This window comes from Arachis hypogaea, chromosome 20 (assembly GCF_003086295.3).
Source record: "Arachis hypogaea cultivar Tifrunner chromosome 20, arahy.Tifrunner.gnm2.J5K5, whole genome shotgun sequence".
NCBI lineage: Eukaryota > Viridiplantae > Streptophyta > Magnoliopsida > Fabales > Fabaceae > Arachis > Arachis hypogaea.
The window spans coordinates 135,044,904-135,058,040 of NC_092055.1; the positions used below are offsets into that span (position 1 = coordinate 135,044,904).

General features: G+C 29.7%; 1 protein-coding gene across 1 annotated transcript; it reads right to left on the bottom strand.

Moving 5' to 3' along the window:
• Nucleotides 1-7,793: 7,793 nt before the first annotated feature.
• LOC112784101 (uncharacterized) lies at nucleotides 7,794-9,677 on the bottom strand. The gene has a single exon (XM_025827218.3). It carries the CDS (start codon nucleotides 8,617-8,619, stop codon nucleotides 8,104-8,106), a length of 516 nt encoding a protein of 171 aa, XP_025683003.1. The 5' UTR covers nucleotides 8,620-9,677; the 3' UTR covers nucleotides 7,794-8,103.
• Between the last annotated feature and the right edge of the window lie 3,460 nt (nucleotides 9,678-13,137).

Here is a 13,137-nt window from a genome sequence, read left to right on the forward strand (position 1 = left end):
TAATCTCCGGTTACCCACCGTAACATTATATTTGATATTGTCCAAAATTAAATTGAAATTATGTTCAAAGTCTTAATACCGTAATTGAGGTATAATTAATACCTAAAATTTTAATAAGTAAATACCTAAAATAAGTTAATTAGATAACAACAATTAATACCTAAATTATTGAAAAGGAATTTTTAATAAATGTGAGGAATAAAAATAAAAAAAATTAATAAATAATATTAGTATTTAAATGAAAGAGTTGATAAAGAATAATAATTATAAGTAAAAATAGTATTTTTATTTTGAAAAAAAAATACATGAGAAATTGTTTAATAATCCGTGCCATGTACATAATAATAAATTGTTCAATAATTCGTACTATGCACGTGATAAGTTTGAAATTATAATTTTAAATTATTTTATTAAAATTAATTTAAATTGTAGTAACTGCGTTTATTTTTTTTTAATCTAATGTTATGTGTATCAACTCTAATATAGTTATTAATCGTTTTTGTTGATCTACTTTTTTTCTCGTCTAAATTTATGATTTAAAATAACAATTATAAATATTAATAATTAAACAAATTATTATATTATAATTATTTACGTTTTATTCCCAAAATTAAAAACAGGCTATTTCTTTTTTATTTAATGGTTTTTTATTTATACTACCAGTATATATTAATCGATTAGTCAATGATTTTTTTATTCGTATGATATATTTATTTATTTTGTTTAAATAATTTTAAATCTTTTCTTATTTAAATACACATATATTAAGTCACATATATTAATTATTTTTTGATTTTTTTATTATAAATAATTTTTTTAGCCTACAATAATTATACTAATTTTGTTATTCCATTAATACCATCATATGCGTAATAATATTCATAAATCATACTAATTTCCGTATATATATATATATATATATATATATATATATATATATATATATATATATATATATATATATCAATTGTTTAGTTAATAATTTTTTTATTTTTAGAATATATTTATTGTTTTAAATAATTCTAAATACTTCTTTTTATATATATATATATATATATATATATATATATATATTAATTTTGTTAAATAATTCTAAATATTTGTTATATATATATATATATATATTAATTGTACATATAAAAATTTAAGTCACATATGCTAATTATTTTTTTGTTATGATTATATATATATATATATATATATATATATATATATATATATATAATCTACACAGTCGAGTAATAATTTTTTATTTTTTATATTCATGCATATTCCCCATTCCTCTTCATGCGTATGATTAACAATTTTTTTAAATGGTGATATTTTAATTTTTTTCTTTCACATATTTTTATATATTAGAAAGAAAGCAAAATCATGTATTGTGACTCTTTTTTCTTTTTCACGCCTTAATCTTAATTAATCAATTTTGTGTCCAAAACAAGTATTAGTTAATTTTAATTAAACTTTTAATCATTCTAATTTATTAATAAATTACATTTCTCTTAATAATTGCATTACTAATCTGAAATATAAAAAAAAGGTGATACATATATAAAAAAAGAAAACAAACTTAAAAAAAATCATATTAAAAAGTTTAAAAATAACATATCCATAAAGAATAGTCATAATATATAAATTGAGACAACAATTTAAATTTCTCTAAAACTAATTTAATCAACTACCAATATTAGAACTAAATTATTTAAATAATATTTAATATATTCTAATCCTTAGATACGTATAGATTAGAGTCATTATTGTAACAACTAACCGAAATAATATCATAAGATCGAATACTTATAATCGGTATAAATTCAGACTATCTTCTTGTTAAAATTGTCAAATTAAATTGACTTTTATTCTCTTCAATGGCATTACATTAATGCACCAAAAGACCGGTTGTAACACCCTCACTATCAGAAGTCACGCTTCCGGCTGCACTTCTCTGATAGAAAGAAATATTACGACTACTTTACATACTAAATATTAAAATAGGAGCCTGTGACTCGATACTGTATCGCTGATTCCTTTAAAAATCGGAAATAAATACTTTATCTTAAGAAAAATACAACCAGGCATAGATTCATATACAAGACTCCTTATATATATATATATATAACATACAACTCTTATCCCTCTTACAAAATTGTAATAACAAAGACGAGAGAAGAAAATAATCTAATTAATTCAACAACATATAAACCGAACGCAGTATAACTTCTCTTAAAGCTTCTTCTTCTGGTTCCTGAAAAAGTAAAGCTGTAGGGGGTGAGAACCTAACCACACGGTCTCACCATGGAGTTTCAAAGTTGTCATAAGAAGATATTTAATAGGAAAACTGTTTTCAAGCTCAGTGATTATCATTGCCTTATGAATCTTTTAAAAAAACCAATAGGTAATCGTTTAAAACCTTTTCAAAGAAACAATGTTTAATCTTTCAGAAATCCGAAACCTTTCCTTTCTTATAAGAAAATCTCAATCAGAAACCAACCACGCAATCAGATAACACAATCATTAATTCAACACCAAAGTTCAATCTCAAATGTAGCACGCCAGGACAAACACAGGCAAGGCAGATAAGGAAAGCACAAGTAGGCAGCAGTTACAGCAAATAGTTCAAGTAGCAGTTACGAACAGTTTAGCAATTAGGCAAACCAAAACAAGTTCAAACTCAAGCAAAGCATACAAATGCATATGATGCATGTCTGTCCTATGGCTGATGAGGCTCATCTGTCGGTTATCCAGCCAACCCGACAAGTCTGAATTGTACTTAGACTGTCCCCCGACGTGCATCCCCAAGAGTCTATGCATAGCTTTTTCTCAAATAATCAATATTACTCAATGGGGGTAACATTCCCGGGAATTTATATAGTTCCCGGTCACACACTTACGTCGTAGGGTCAATAGAGTATCGAGTTTTCAACCTGATACACGTGGTGGCAAGCCACGGCACTTACTCCAGGGAACCTCGTATCTCAGATATTTCAAATTCATAAGCCATGTGAATAATTCAAAGTTCACATCTCAACATTCTCAACATCATAATCATTCATCAATCCAAATCTCATTTCTAAGTTCATTTCAAAGCCATATTTCAAATAAAATCCTCATCATCCTCTTTTTCATTCTGTTCGTTAACAATCTCAATTCCAAAATAAAATTCTTTCTTTGATAGACAAATCAATCTTAAAACGTATAATGCTTAAAAACAAATCTTTTTTAATTAATTACTTTAAATAAAACTTTCAATTTTATAAAATTTCGGCAGCATCTCCTCTAAAACTCGGACACTACCACCCTTTTCGGGTCCCATCCAAACATCTCTCAAACCTTTTCTCAACCATTTCCAAATCTCAAACATTTTCCAGAATTGAACCAGTTCCAATGTCAAATTATTTTCAAATCAACCAATTCTAACAATAAAACTCTTTTTAAAATCGAATCAGCTCAAATATTAAATCATTCATAAAATCAAACTAACTCACAATCAAACTGCTCCCAGAATCAATTTATTTTCATATCTCAAATTATTTCCAAAATCGTTTCTTTTGTATTACTAAGTAAACTCTAAAACCAAGAAAATCCACCTTTCTTAATAATCAAGTAAATGACATTCCAAACCGGTTTTTATCCACAACCACACACCACTCACGCAATCAAGCACCCAATAATTCAGTCCAACAAACCATCACATCCATAAGACAAATATAATCACAGAAGTAAATCTCTTTGCATCAATATCTATTTATCACAACTCTGTAATATAAAATAGATTTTAAGAAAACCCCTACCTCGTTCGAAATTCAACTACGCGACAAACTGCATTTCTATTCTTATCCCACAGCAACAACATCAATACTGACCGTCCCCGCAGCAGCCACAGCTTCTAAACACAGCCTTAGCTCAATTCTAAAACATTAATGTCGCGTACAACTCAATAATCTATAACAGAACAGAAACTAAAAGAGTTTGGAACAAGGAACGACTTACTGGACTTATGAATAATCGAGAAAATGGAGCAACAGCAGCTCCGGTGACTACGCAGCACCTTGATGCCGTACACAACAGTCATAGAACTCAGCAATTAAGACCCGTAACTCGATCCTATAACACCAAGACCTTAGATCCTCAAATAACTTAAAACAAAAATACTAATTTAAAGGTTTCGGAACGCATCGCTTACCCAAACAAGGACGAATGGCTGAACTGAAATAACGGTAACTCCGATGGTGGTTCCAGTGATCACTGCCACGTTCCCAGTGACCCGAACGGCGGCAACGACGATGCAACAGTTCAGAACAAGAAGCAGCGGCGGCGGATAGCTGAAATAAACATGCAGTGACGATAGAGGTTCCCAGAATCCAAAAGAATAGAAGCCAAGCTTAAAACCCTTACCGGTAGTGCACACTCCGGCGGCGGCAGCGGGGTTTTGAGTTGCAGAAGCGGCGGTGGCTGGTGTGGGTCTCTTCTTTCTCTCCTCTGCTCTCGTGCTTTCTCTCTCTCTCTCACTCTGTGCGACCTGACAGCTTCCCCCTCGACGATACGGCGGCGGCAGACACGGCTGGGAGATGCGGCGACGGCGGCTGGCTTCGCGTTGGACGGCAACGACAGGAAAGGCGAGCAGCGGCGACGAAGGCGCGGCGGCTCCAAGCCCGCGACCTCCCTTCACTCGCGAGCCATCTCTCTTCGCGATCTCAACGGCGACGATGAGCAGAAACCGCAGCTTCCTGGATGGCGGCGGCGGCGCAAGCAGCAGGACACAGCGGCAGCGACAGTCTGCGAGGATGGTGCGACCTCCTCCACCAGCACTCCCCTCTCTCGGATCTCCCTCTTCTCTCTTTCCTTTCACCCTATTCTTTCTTTTCTGTCTCTGTTTATCTCTCTCTCCCTCAACGTTTCTTTTGTTTTCTGAAACACTTAGGTCTAGACTTGGGGAAAGGAAGGGAAGGCGGTGGGGTAGAGGGTTAGAACTAGGGTAGTTTAGGTAATTTTAATAAAATTAGGAGTATAGAATATTAATTAAAAATTTAGTTTAATCCTTTAAAATTATTATATTTTTTTAAATATTATTTAGTTATCAATTTGTTAATTGACTTTCAATCAAGTGTTTTAATTTAAAATTAGAGATAATATAATTAATTTTCTTCATCCGATAAAATTGAAACTATTAAATTCCGAATTCTCAATTATTTAAACCAAATCATATAAAATTCTTATTATTTTACAATTATTAAACTTTATAATTTAAATATAAAAAATAATTCAATAATTATAAAATTGAATAAGAATCTTAATTTATTTCAAACTCAATTAATCAAAACTTACTTTAATTATCTTTAATAAAGAAATTTCTGAAATTAAACCTATAAATAAATAATTAAACTTAAAATTAATTTATAATAAATTTTTCAAAAATATTAGGACTTATACCGATAGTTTCTGAAAAAATACAATATTATTTTTAATACAAAAAGCTTAAGAGAAAAAAATTTAAATATAGTACCAATCTTTGAATTGCATCTTCAAGGTTGGCACGAATTTTTCAAAATTGAACCTAAATCGAGAAAATTCGATCTCATTATATGCTCCACTTCGAATATTTTTTGACAAACGTAGAAAACGTAGAGGAGATGTGACTTGAACTTGACCTACAAAACTCCTTAAAAACAATTGCCCAATAAAAAAATAATAACAGATTAGAAAAAAAATGCTTTGATTCTTAGATTTAGACTCACTAACCACAAAGAAACACTATATGCCTTTAGTAGTACAAAAATAATTATAGAAATTAATTATTGCAATATCAATTTACCACTATGAACGTTAGTATCATATTTATAACAATTAGAATTATAAATTTATGTTTAACTTTTTATATAATTATAATTAAGATATTTTTTAAATCAGTATAATTATACATTATTCATTAAATGCTAATTGTAATATAATTCTAATAAAGATTTTTTAAAATAAATTTAGAAGAAAAAATAGTGCATTTATTTTGAAAAGAAAATAAATTTATGAGAAATTGACACCTTACTTTCATTAGTTGGGGAAAAATCTAATTTTAGTATATTAAATAGATTATTTTATATAATTATAATAAAGATATTTTTCTAAATTGGTATAATTATGTATTATTCATTAAATGCTAATGGTAATATAATTATAATAAAGATATTTTTCTAAAAATAATTTTAGAAGAGAGAATAGTGCTTTCATTACATGAGAATAGTATTTTCTAAAAATAAAGATATTTTCCTAAATTAGTATAATCATGCATTATTCGTTAAATACTAATTGTAATATAATTATAATAAAGATATTTTTCTAAAAATAATTTTAGAAGAGAGAAGAGTGCTTTAATTACATGAAAATAGTACTTTCTAAAAATAAAGATATGTTCCTAAATTAGTATAATGATGTATTATTCATTAAATATTAATTATAATATAATTATAATAAATATATTTTTTATAAAATAATTTAGAATATAAAATAAGAAAGTTCATTTTGGAGGGAAAATAGAGTCATGAGAGATCGACACATCACCTTCATTAGTTGGGGGAAAACCCAATTTTAGTATATTAAGTAGATAAGTAGATAAGAAGATTATACCATTTGAATAATAACTCATTAATTATTAAAATAAAATTTTTATTTGTACATTAAAATAAACTATTAATATATTTATGTATATATATGTAATTTAATTTATTTTTTGACTATACTATATACACTCAAATTAACTATATATGTTTGACTTCTGCGTCGGGTTGGGCCTTCGAGTTTCTGTATGGGGTCTAGGCCAGTTTTGGCCCGGATCTCTGACAAAAAAAACCCATTAGTTTAATTTGATGCCATCTATTGAACTAGGGGTGTACGCGGATCGGATCAGATTGGATATGGCTGAAAATTCGATTCGATCCGCACAATTTCCATCGGATCGGATCAGATATGATATCCGCGTTTTTTAGTACCGGATCCGATCCGCAAATATGCGGATCGGATCGGATTGTATATCGAATATATCCACATAATTGAACATTCTCTTTTTAATTATATTTCTATGTAAAAAGTTCAATAAAAACATTTCTTTTAAACTTTTAAACTTATTTATTCCTAAAATATTTTTAATCAAACTCTTTCTAAATAACAAAAATAAAATAATACTATATATGAACAATAACTACTAACTAAAATATACAAACAAGTAAATATAATACCAAACATATATATTTATTTATTTTTTAATTATTATTGTGCAGATCTGCGGATTCGCGGATCAGATACGTAGATGTAGAGCAGATAGCCGCGATCCGATCCGCAATCCACAATTTTCAAATTGGATGCGGATATTTACCGCTATATTGAACTATCAAAAAAAAAACTTTGATGCGCCTTCATCTGGCTACAATGATTTTTTCAGAAACATTGATGATTGTGGGAGCATGAAGATGGATCCTTGTTAAGCCCATTGCTTTGTTACTTCGGGTTGTATGCTCGAGTTTGTTAAGATCATATAAATAGAATTCGGAATTCCACTTAGGACTCACCGGCATCATTTTTATCTTTTATTTCTTGGCTTTTACTACATACCTTTTTTTTGGTCCAATTATGGGAAAATATTAGATGCTTTTGAAGGTTGAAACACATCTAAACACCATTTTCAATTTTTCATAACACATTATTAGAGGCACCCATTTTCAGCTCTAAGGACTTGATTTCCTCAGAAATTATTGGATACAAGCAGGACGTAGATTATGATCTTATGGAAGCTGTCACCATACACGTTGTTTCTAATCTCTAACATTAATTTACAAATGTTTTTACAAATTGGGGTTGATTCTGATCTCAACAACTCTAATACAACTAGACTGAATTCATTGAAAATAAAAGAGATACTCTCTTTCAAACAAAAATCTCAGGAAAAGAAAATCCACCTCAAGATTTGAAGAAAGAAAGACATTGACGTTGCAGATTTGCAGCTACAGTTTACAAAACACCTTATCTACGCCGAACAAAACAAACAAGTACAATTTCTTAATAACGGAGAATTAAAATGAAAACAAAAAAACCAGGGCTACCCAGAACAAAAACCTTTCATACATAGCCTTCAATTAAAGTAGGTTTCTTCTCTTCTTCTTCACCATTTTTCTTCTTATTCTTCCTTTCATCATCTTCAATTCCCAAACCTTGCAATTCATCAATGCAAGGTTCTTCTTCACCTTCTCCCAATTTAGCTCCTTCTCCAAGCACAATTTCATCCACAACCTCCTCCACCTCGTCGCCGCCGCTACCACCAGAGACTTTCACCTCATCGCCGCCTTCTTCGCATCCTTTCTCGATGGCACATGCTCCGGGCGGCTCGTTCGGCTCGATCCCGATCACGGCGTCGGAGGTTCCCTCGGCTGGCCACGGGTCGTTGACGCAATCTCCGGCGGTCTCGTCATCGTCATCGGAGAAAATCCCGGCGGCAGACTTCACGGCGGAGGCTGCTTTGAGGAATGCTTGGTGGATAGATTCAGGCGGAAGAGCACAATCTTCAAGGCCTGCGTCTTCGAGGCGCGGGGGTAGAATCTGCTGCAGTAACCCGTGTTGTTCTTTGGTGGACTCCATTGGAAAATCAGGTACCGTTTCCGAATTAGATCTTTTTTGTGATTTTTTTATTTTTTTATTTTTGGGAAATCAAACCCTATTTACTAAATCTCAGGGGAGGAAGCGGTTGCTATCTTAAGCTCGGGAATGTGGCGGTGAATGAGGATGCTGCTTCTGTGAGTGTCGAGAAACCTCTATGGGCTTCGTGAATTTGGACTTTCTGCTAATTTTTTATAGGATTTTTGTTGTGCAGACCAGGTGGCCTACAATTCACGACAAATAAAACTCCAATGATGGAATAAAAGTATAAAACCAATTTGAATTGGTCCAGTCATGATTAAGTTGAGGGGGAATTATATCTTGTGCATGTAAGTAATTTATTTACCAACCATAATTTTATAAATGGACCCTTCTTTTATAATTTCTAAACAACTCTCCTATAACCTATTTTGAATTTTTTGGGTTAATTACTTAATTTTATCTATTTTTTAAATAAATAAATTATTTATTTACAAAAATATTTGGATTTTTTTAAATAAAATAAAAAAATTATTATTTTTTTAAACCCAATTTTTTTTATTTTCTAAGTACAATTTTTTTTAATGTGCGTTCGTCTAAATAGTATATAGATTATCATTGTTCTCTAAATAGTATATAGATTTTTAAACAGTATATAGGAATAAACAAAAATTACACAAACAATAAGTATGATTTCTTCAATATCGCCGGCGTCAATAGCAACTATTATCATCGTCTCCAAAAATACACATGTACACAAGAATAAGTCATATTTAACAAGAATTTCTTTAATTATAAATTAAAAAAAATTATTACTTCCCAAAAAAAAATACGACTTATTCTTGTGTATGTATTGGGACATAGCCATTAAGACATAGACACTTGAGACATAAACATAAAATATTTGTGTTTGTGTATAGTGTTTGGAAATAATAAACATGACACTAGTGTAGTGTCTGATATTATGTTTGGTTGCAAAACACAAGAACATTACATGATTAAAAATGACTATTTTATCCTCATAAATTAAATTAAAAAAAAAATTAATATTAAAAGTAAAAAAAAAATGAGTGAGATAAAAACCCTTATTCTTCACCGTTTATCGTCAGTTATCCCTACCCCCAAAACACTTTCTTCTCCTTAGTTGCTCTCCTCTTTCGTGGATGTCTTCACCTTGCACGCTGGCCGCATCTACCCTAAATCCTCTCCTCCATCTCCGTATCCAGTGCTTGTTTTCTCGTGTGGCTCTGTCCCTTGTTTTGTTTGTCGCGAATTCCTCTTCTCCACTGTGTATACGTTCAATTTTTATGGAGGCCAGGTATAATGTTCTTCTTTCCATCAATTTCTTGCTCTTCCAAGGTTTAATTGAGAATCAATGGAGAAAAGCTGCTTAATTTTTTTGGTTATGCTCAAAAAATCAAGAATTGGTGACATTGAATGAGTGTTAATTGTGTTAGATTGCTAAATATATATGTAAATTGGATAACATTTGAAGCCTTTAAGCTCTTGATCCCAGTGTTTTTTTAAGTAGGTATTGCTTTGACACTTCAAATTTTGTATCTTTTTAGTTGAAAATCATATGGGCGTTATAATCCCCCTCTCTTTTTTTAATATTTTATTTTATTTATTATTTAATTTTTCCATTAGTAAATGTAGTAGTAAAATGAAATTTATTTTGACATACAAAATTTTGATAGACTATTTTAATGTTAGTTGTAGCTACTATGGCAGCACTTGATGTTGATGCTCACTAATTTCTTACTCAATTTACTAATTGTTCATTTTTCCATAGCTTTCATTTTAGGTTTGATGAAATGTTATAGTCAATCTTTTTCTAGCATGTGAGCTCGCTATAAGCATGTTTTACAATTAATATCCAACACATAGCTTAATTTGTTCAGAACGATTCATCATCACTTCCTAACAAACAATAAAAAATAAATGTATAAAAATAAATAAATTATAATATCCAGTATGACAACACTAAAAAATAAACTTTTTTTTATCATTTCAGTTAAACTTCAAATAGAGAAAACACTCATTACATAATCACATACTCATATTATCAAGCTAATAGTTTTTGATACATAAATGGAGAACTCTTAATTTAGTTACCATCACCTATAATCTATTTTATTGACCAAAACAGAGAAAACAAGATAACCCAACATAATACTCCAACCAAATCCTATTAAAAATATAATCATTTCAGATATTTAAAACTATAAATTTACATACCCAGAACAGGGAGCAGAAGAGTACCTAACACATATGTGCTCAAAAAGAAAAAAAGAATATCCAATATAACAACATACAAATACAACATACAAACAAACAAAAATATTATAATTATGTCAAACCTTGAGTTGAGTTTTCTAGCACAGATGAAGGAGAAAGATTGTGATAGAACAATAAAAAACTTTAGAAAAATAGCAGCACACACAAGTGGAGAAGACACAAAGCTGCAGAAAGCCAGAAACAGAGGAGAGGAGATTAGAATTAGTTAAAATTTGTGAAAAGAAGAAGGAGATTGTCTTAGAATAATAAAAAGCTTCACAAAATCAACCAACACATACCCACAATGAAGAACACACAAAATTTCAGGAAACAGAAGACAAGAGCTCAGAATTGATTAGGATTTATAAAAAGAGAAGGAGAAATTTGGAATTTAAAAAAATCAATGAGGATAAAATTGTCCAAAAAAAAGGTTTTAGATCTGTGTCCATGGCTTCAATTCCGTGTCTCACCATTTGGAAGAGACACAAAATACTCTTGTGTGTAACCATATCTCTCATTTTTTTTGTGTCTCATACAACAAACACTGAATGTGTGTCACTGTGTCTATGTCTTTGATGGACATGGACAATAACCAAACGAGCCGCTATGTACTATAGAGACGATGATAATAATTGCTATTGTTAACCTTCCAACTTTTTTTCTTCACCTAATCTGATATTTATGAAAAACCATATTGAAGTTGGCTGGAGAATAAGGCGAACTCTATAAAAATATAGAAATTCGCCAAAGGGTTTGGAAAAATAATAAATTTTTTTATTTTTAAAAATTTTTAAAATATCCTTTATCAAAAATTTAATATTTTGCAATTAAATTTTATTTATTAAAATATTTTTGAATAAATTATTTTGTTTTGTGACTAAACTATATTTTTACAAAAATATCCTTTAAAATATTTTTTATTAAGATATCTTTCAATAAATTTTTAGTTACTAAATTATAATTTTACAAAAAAAAGAATTAACAACATTTTTTTTGTATATTTTATCAATGCATATTATTAAACATGATTTTACAAATTCGGTTTAATATTTTTTTATATTTTTCTATTAGTCTTATAGGAAGAATTTTTTTAATTTAATGTTAAAATAATATGCATTAATATCACAATTTAATCATTAGAAAAATAATATTGACGAGTGTTCATATCCGGGTCCAACAGATAAAAGTCAGGCCCAATAAAAATAAAAGACTCATCTTTTAAAGGTGGACCTTACTATAAACTCAATCTCTTTAAAGAGGTTAGGCAAAAATATAAAAGTCTAAATCTATTCAACTAAACAAGTAACTGCCTCTTTAAGCCTCTCTAACTGACTCTATCACATCTAGAAGGTAAATCCCAATAAAACCCCAAGATAAAGAGAACACTTATCTATCCGAAAAAATAGAACTACTCCAACAAACCGTGGTTATCTATTCTACTAGAACCCCAGGTATAACACACGTTCTATTCTATTAAAAACCTGCTTAAAATATTGGTAAAGGATTCGATGGTTCCAAAATATTTGGACCATTAAATGGTCCAAGAATAAAACATGTTTTTTAAGTTTTTTTAATAACTGCTAGATAGTCATTTTCTAATTTTAATTACAAATTAACCCCATATATTTTATTTAATCATAAAAATTATTTTTTATTTTATAAATTATTATTTTATCATTAATCTATTATGTTTATTAACAATAAAAAATAAAAACAATAACGAATTAGATCTTCCATTGATCATAACAAACTTTTTTGCTATTCCAATCGATTAAAAGATTATATTTGATCCGTGACGTACGTCTAGGATTGTGAAATTGTGTTTCTTTGAAAATCAATCGATTGGATTATCAAAACAATCGATTGAATTTCAGGTTTCCCATAACTCAATCGATTGGACTACAGGTTGTTATCACAAAACAATCGATTGAAAATTGCAAGGCAGCATGCTTTTTGCAAAAATCAATCGATTGGTCATATTACCCAATCGATTGAACGATGACTAAAATATGGGTTTTTAATAATTCAATCGATTGCTTATACTACCAAATTGATTGAATGCTTCAAAACAACCTGAGGTCTCACAATTCAATCGATTGGTTGTGTTACCCAATCGATTGAAGTCATCAAAACAATATGGGTTTGCCGAATTCAATCGATTGGTTGTGCTACCCAGTAAATGGTACATATGGTACATAAAAGACACATAAAATTGATTAACCATCACTAACAATTCCTAAGCAC

Excerpts from the sequence above, each read along its gene's own strand:
- LOC112784101 (XM_025827218.3), bottom strand. The coding sequence starts at position 8,619 with ATGGAGTCCACCAAAGAACAACACGGGTTACTGCAGCAGATTCTACCC.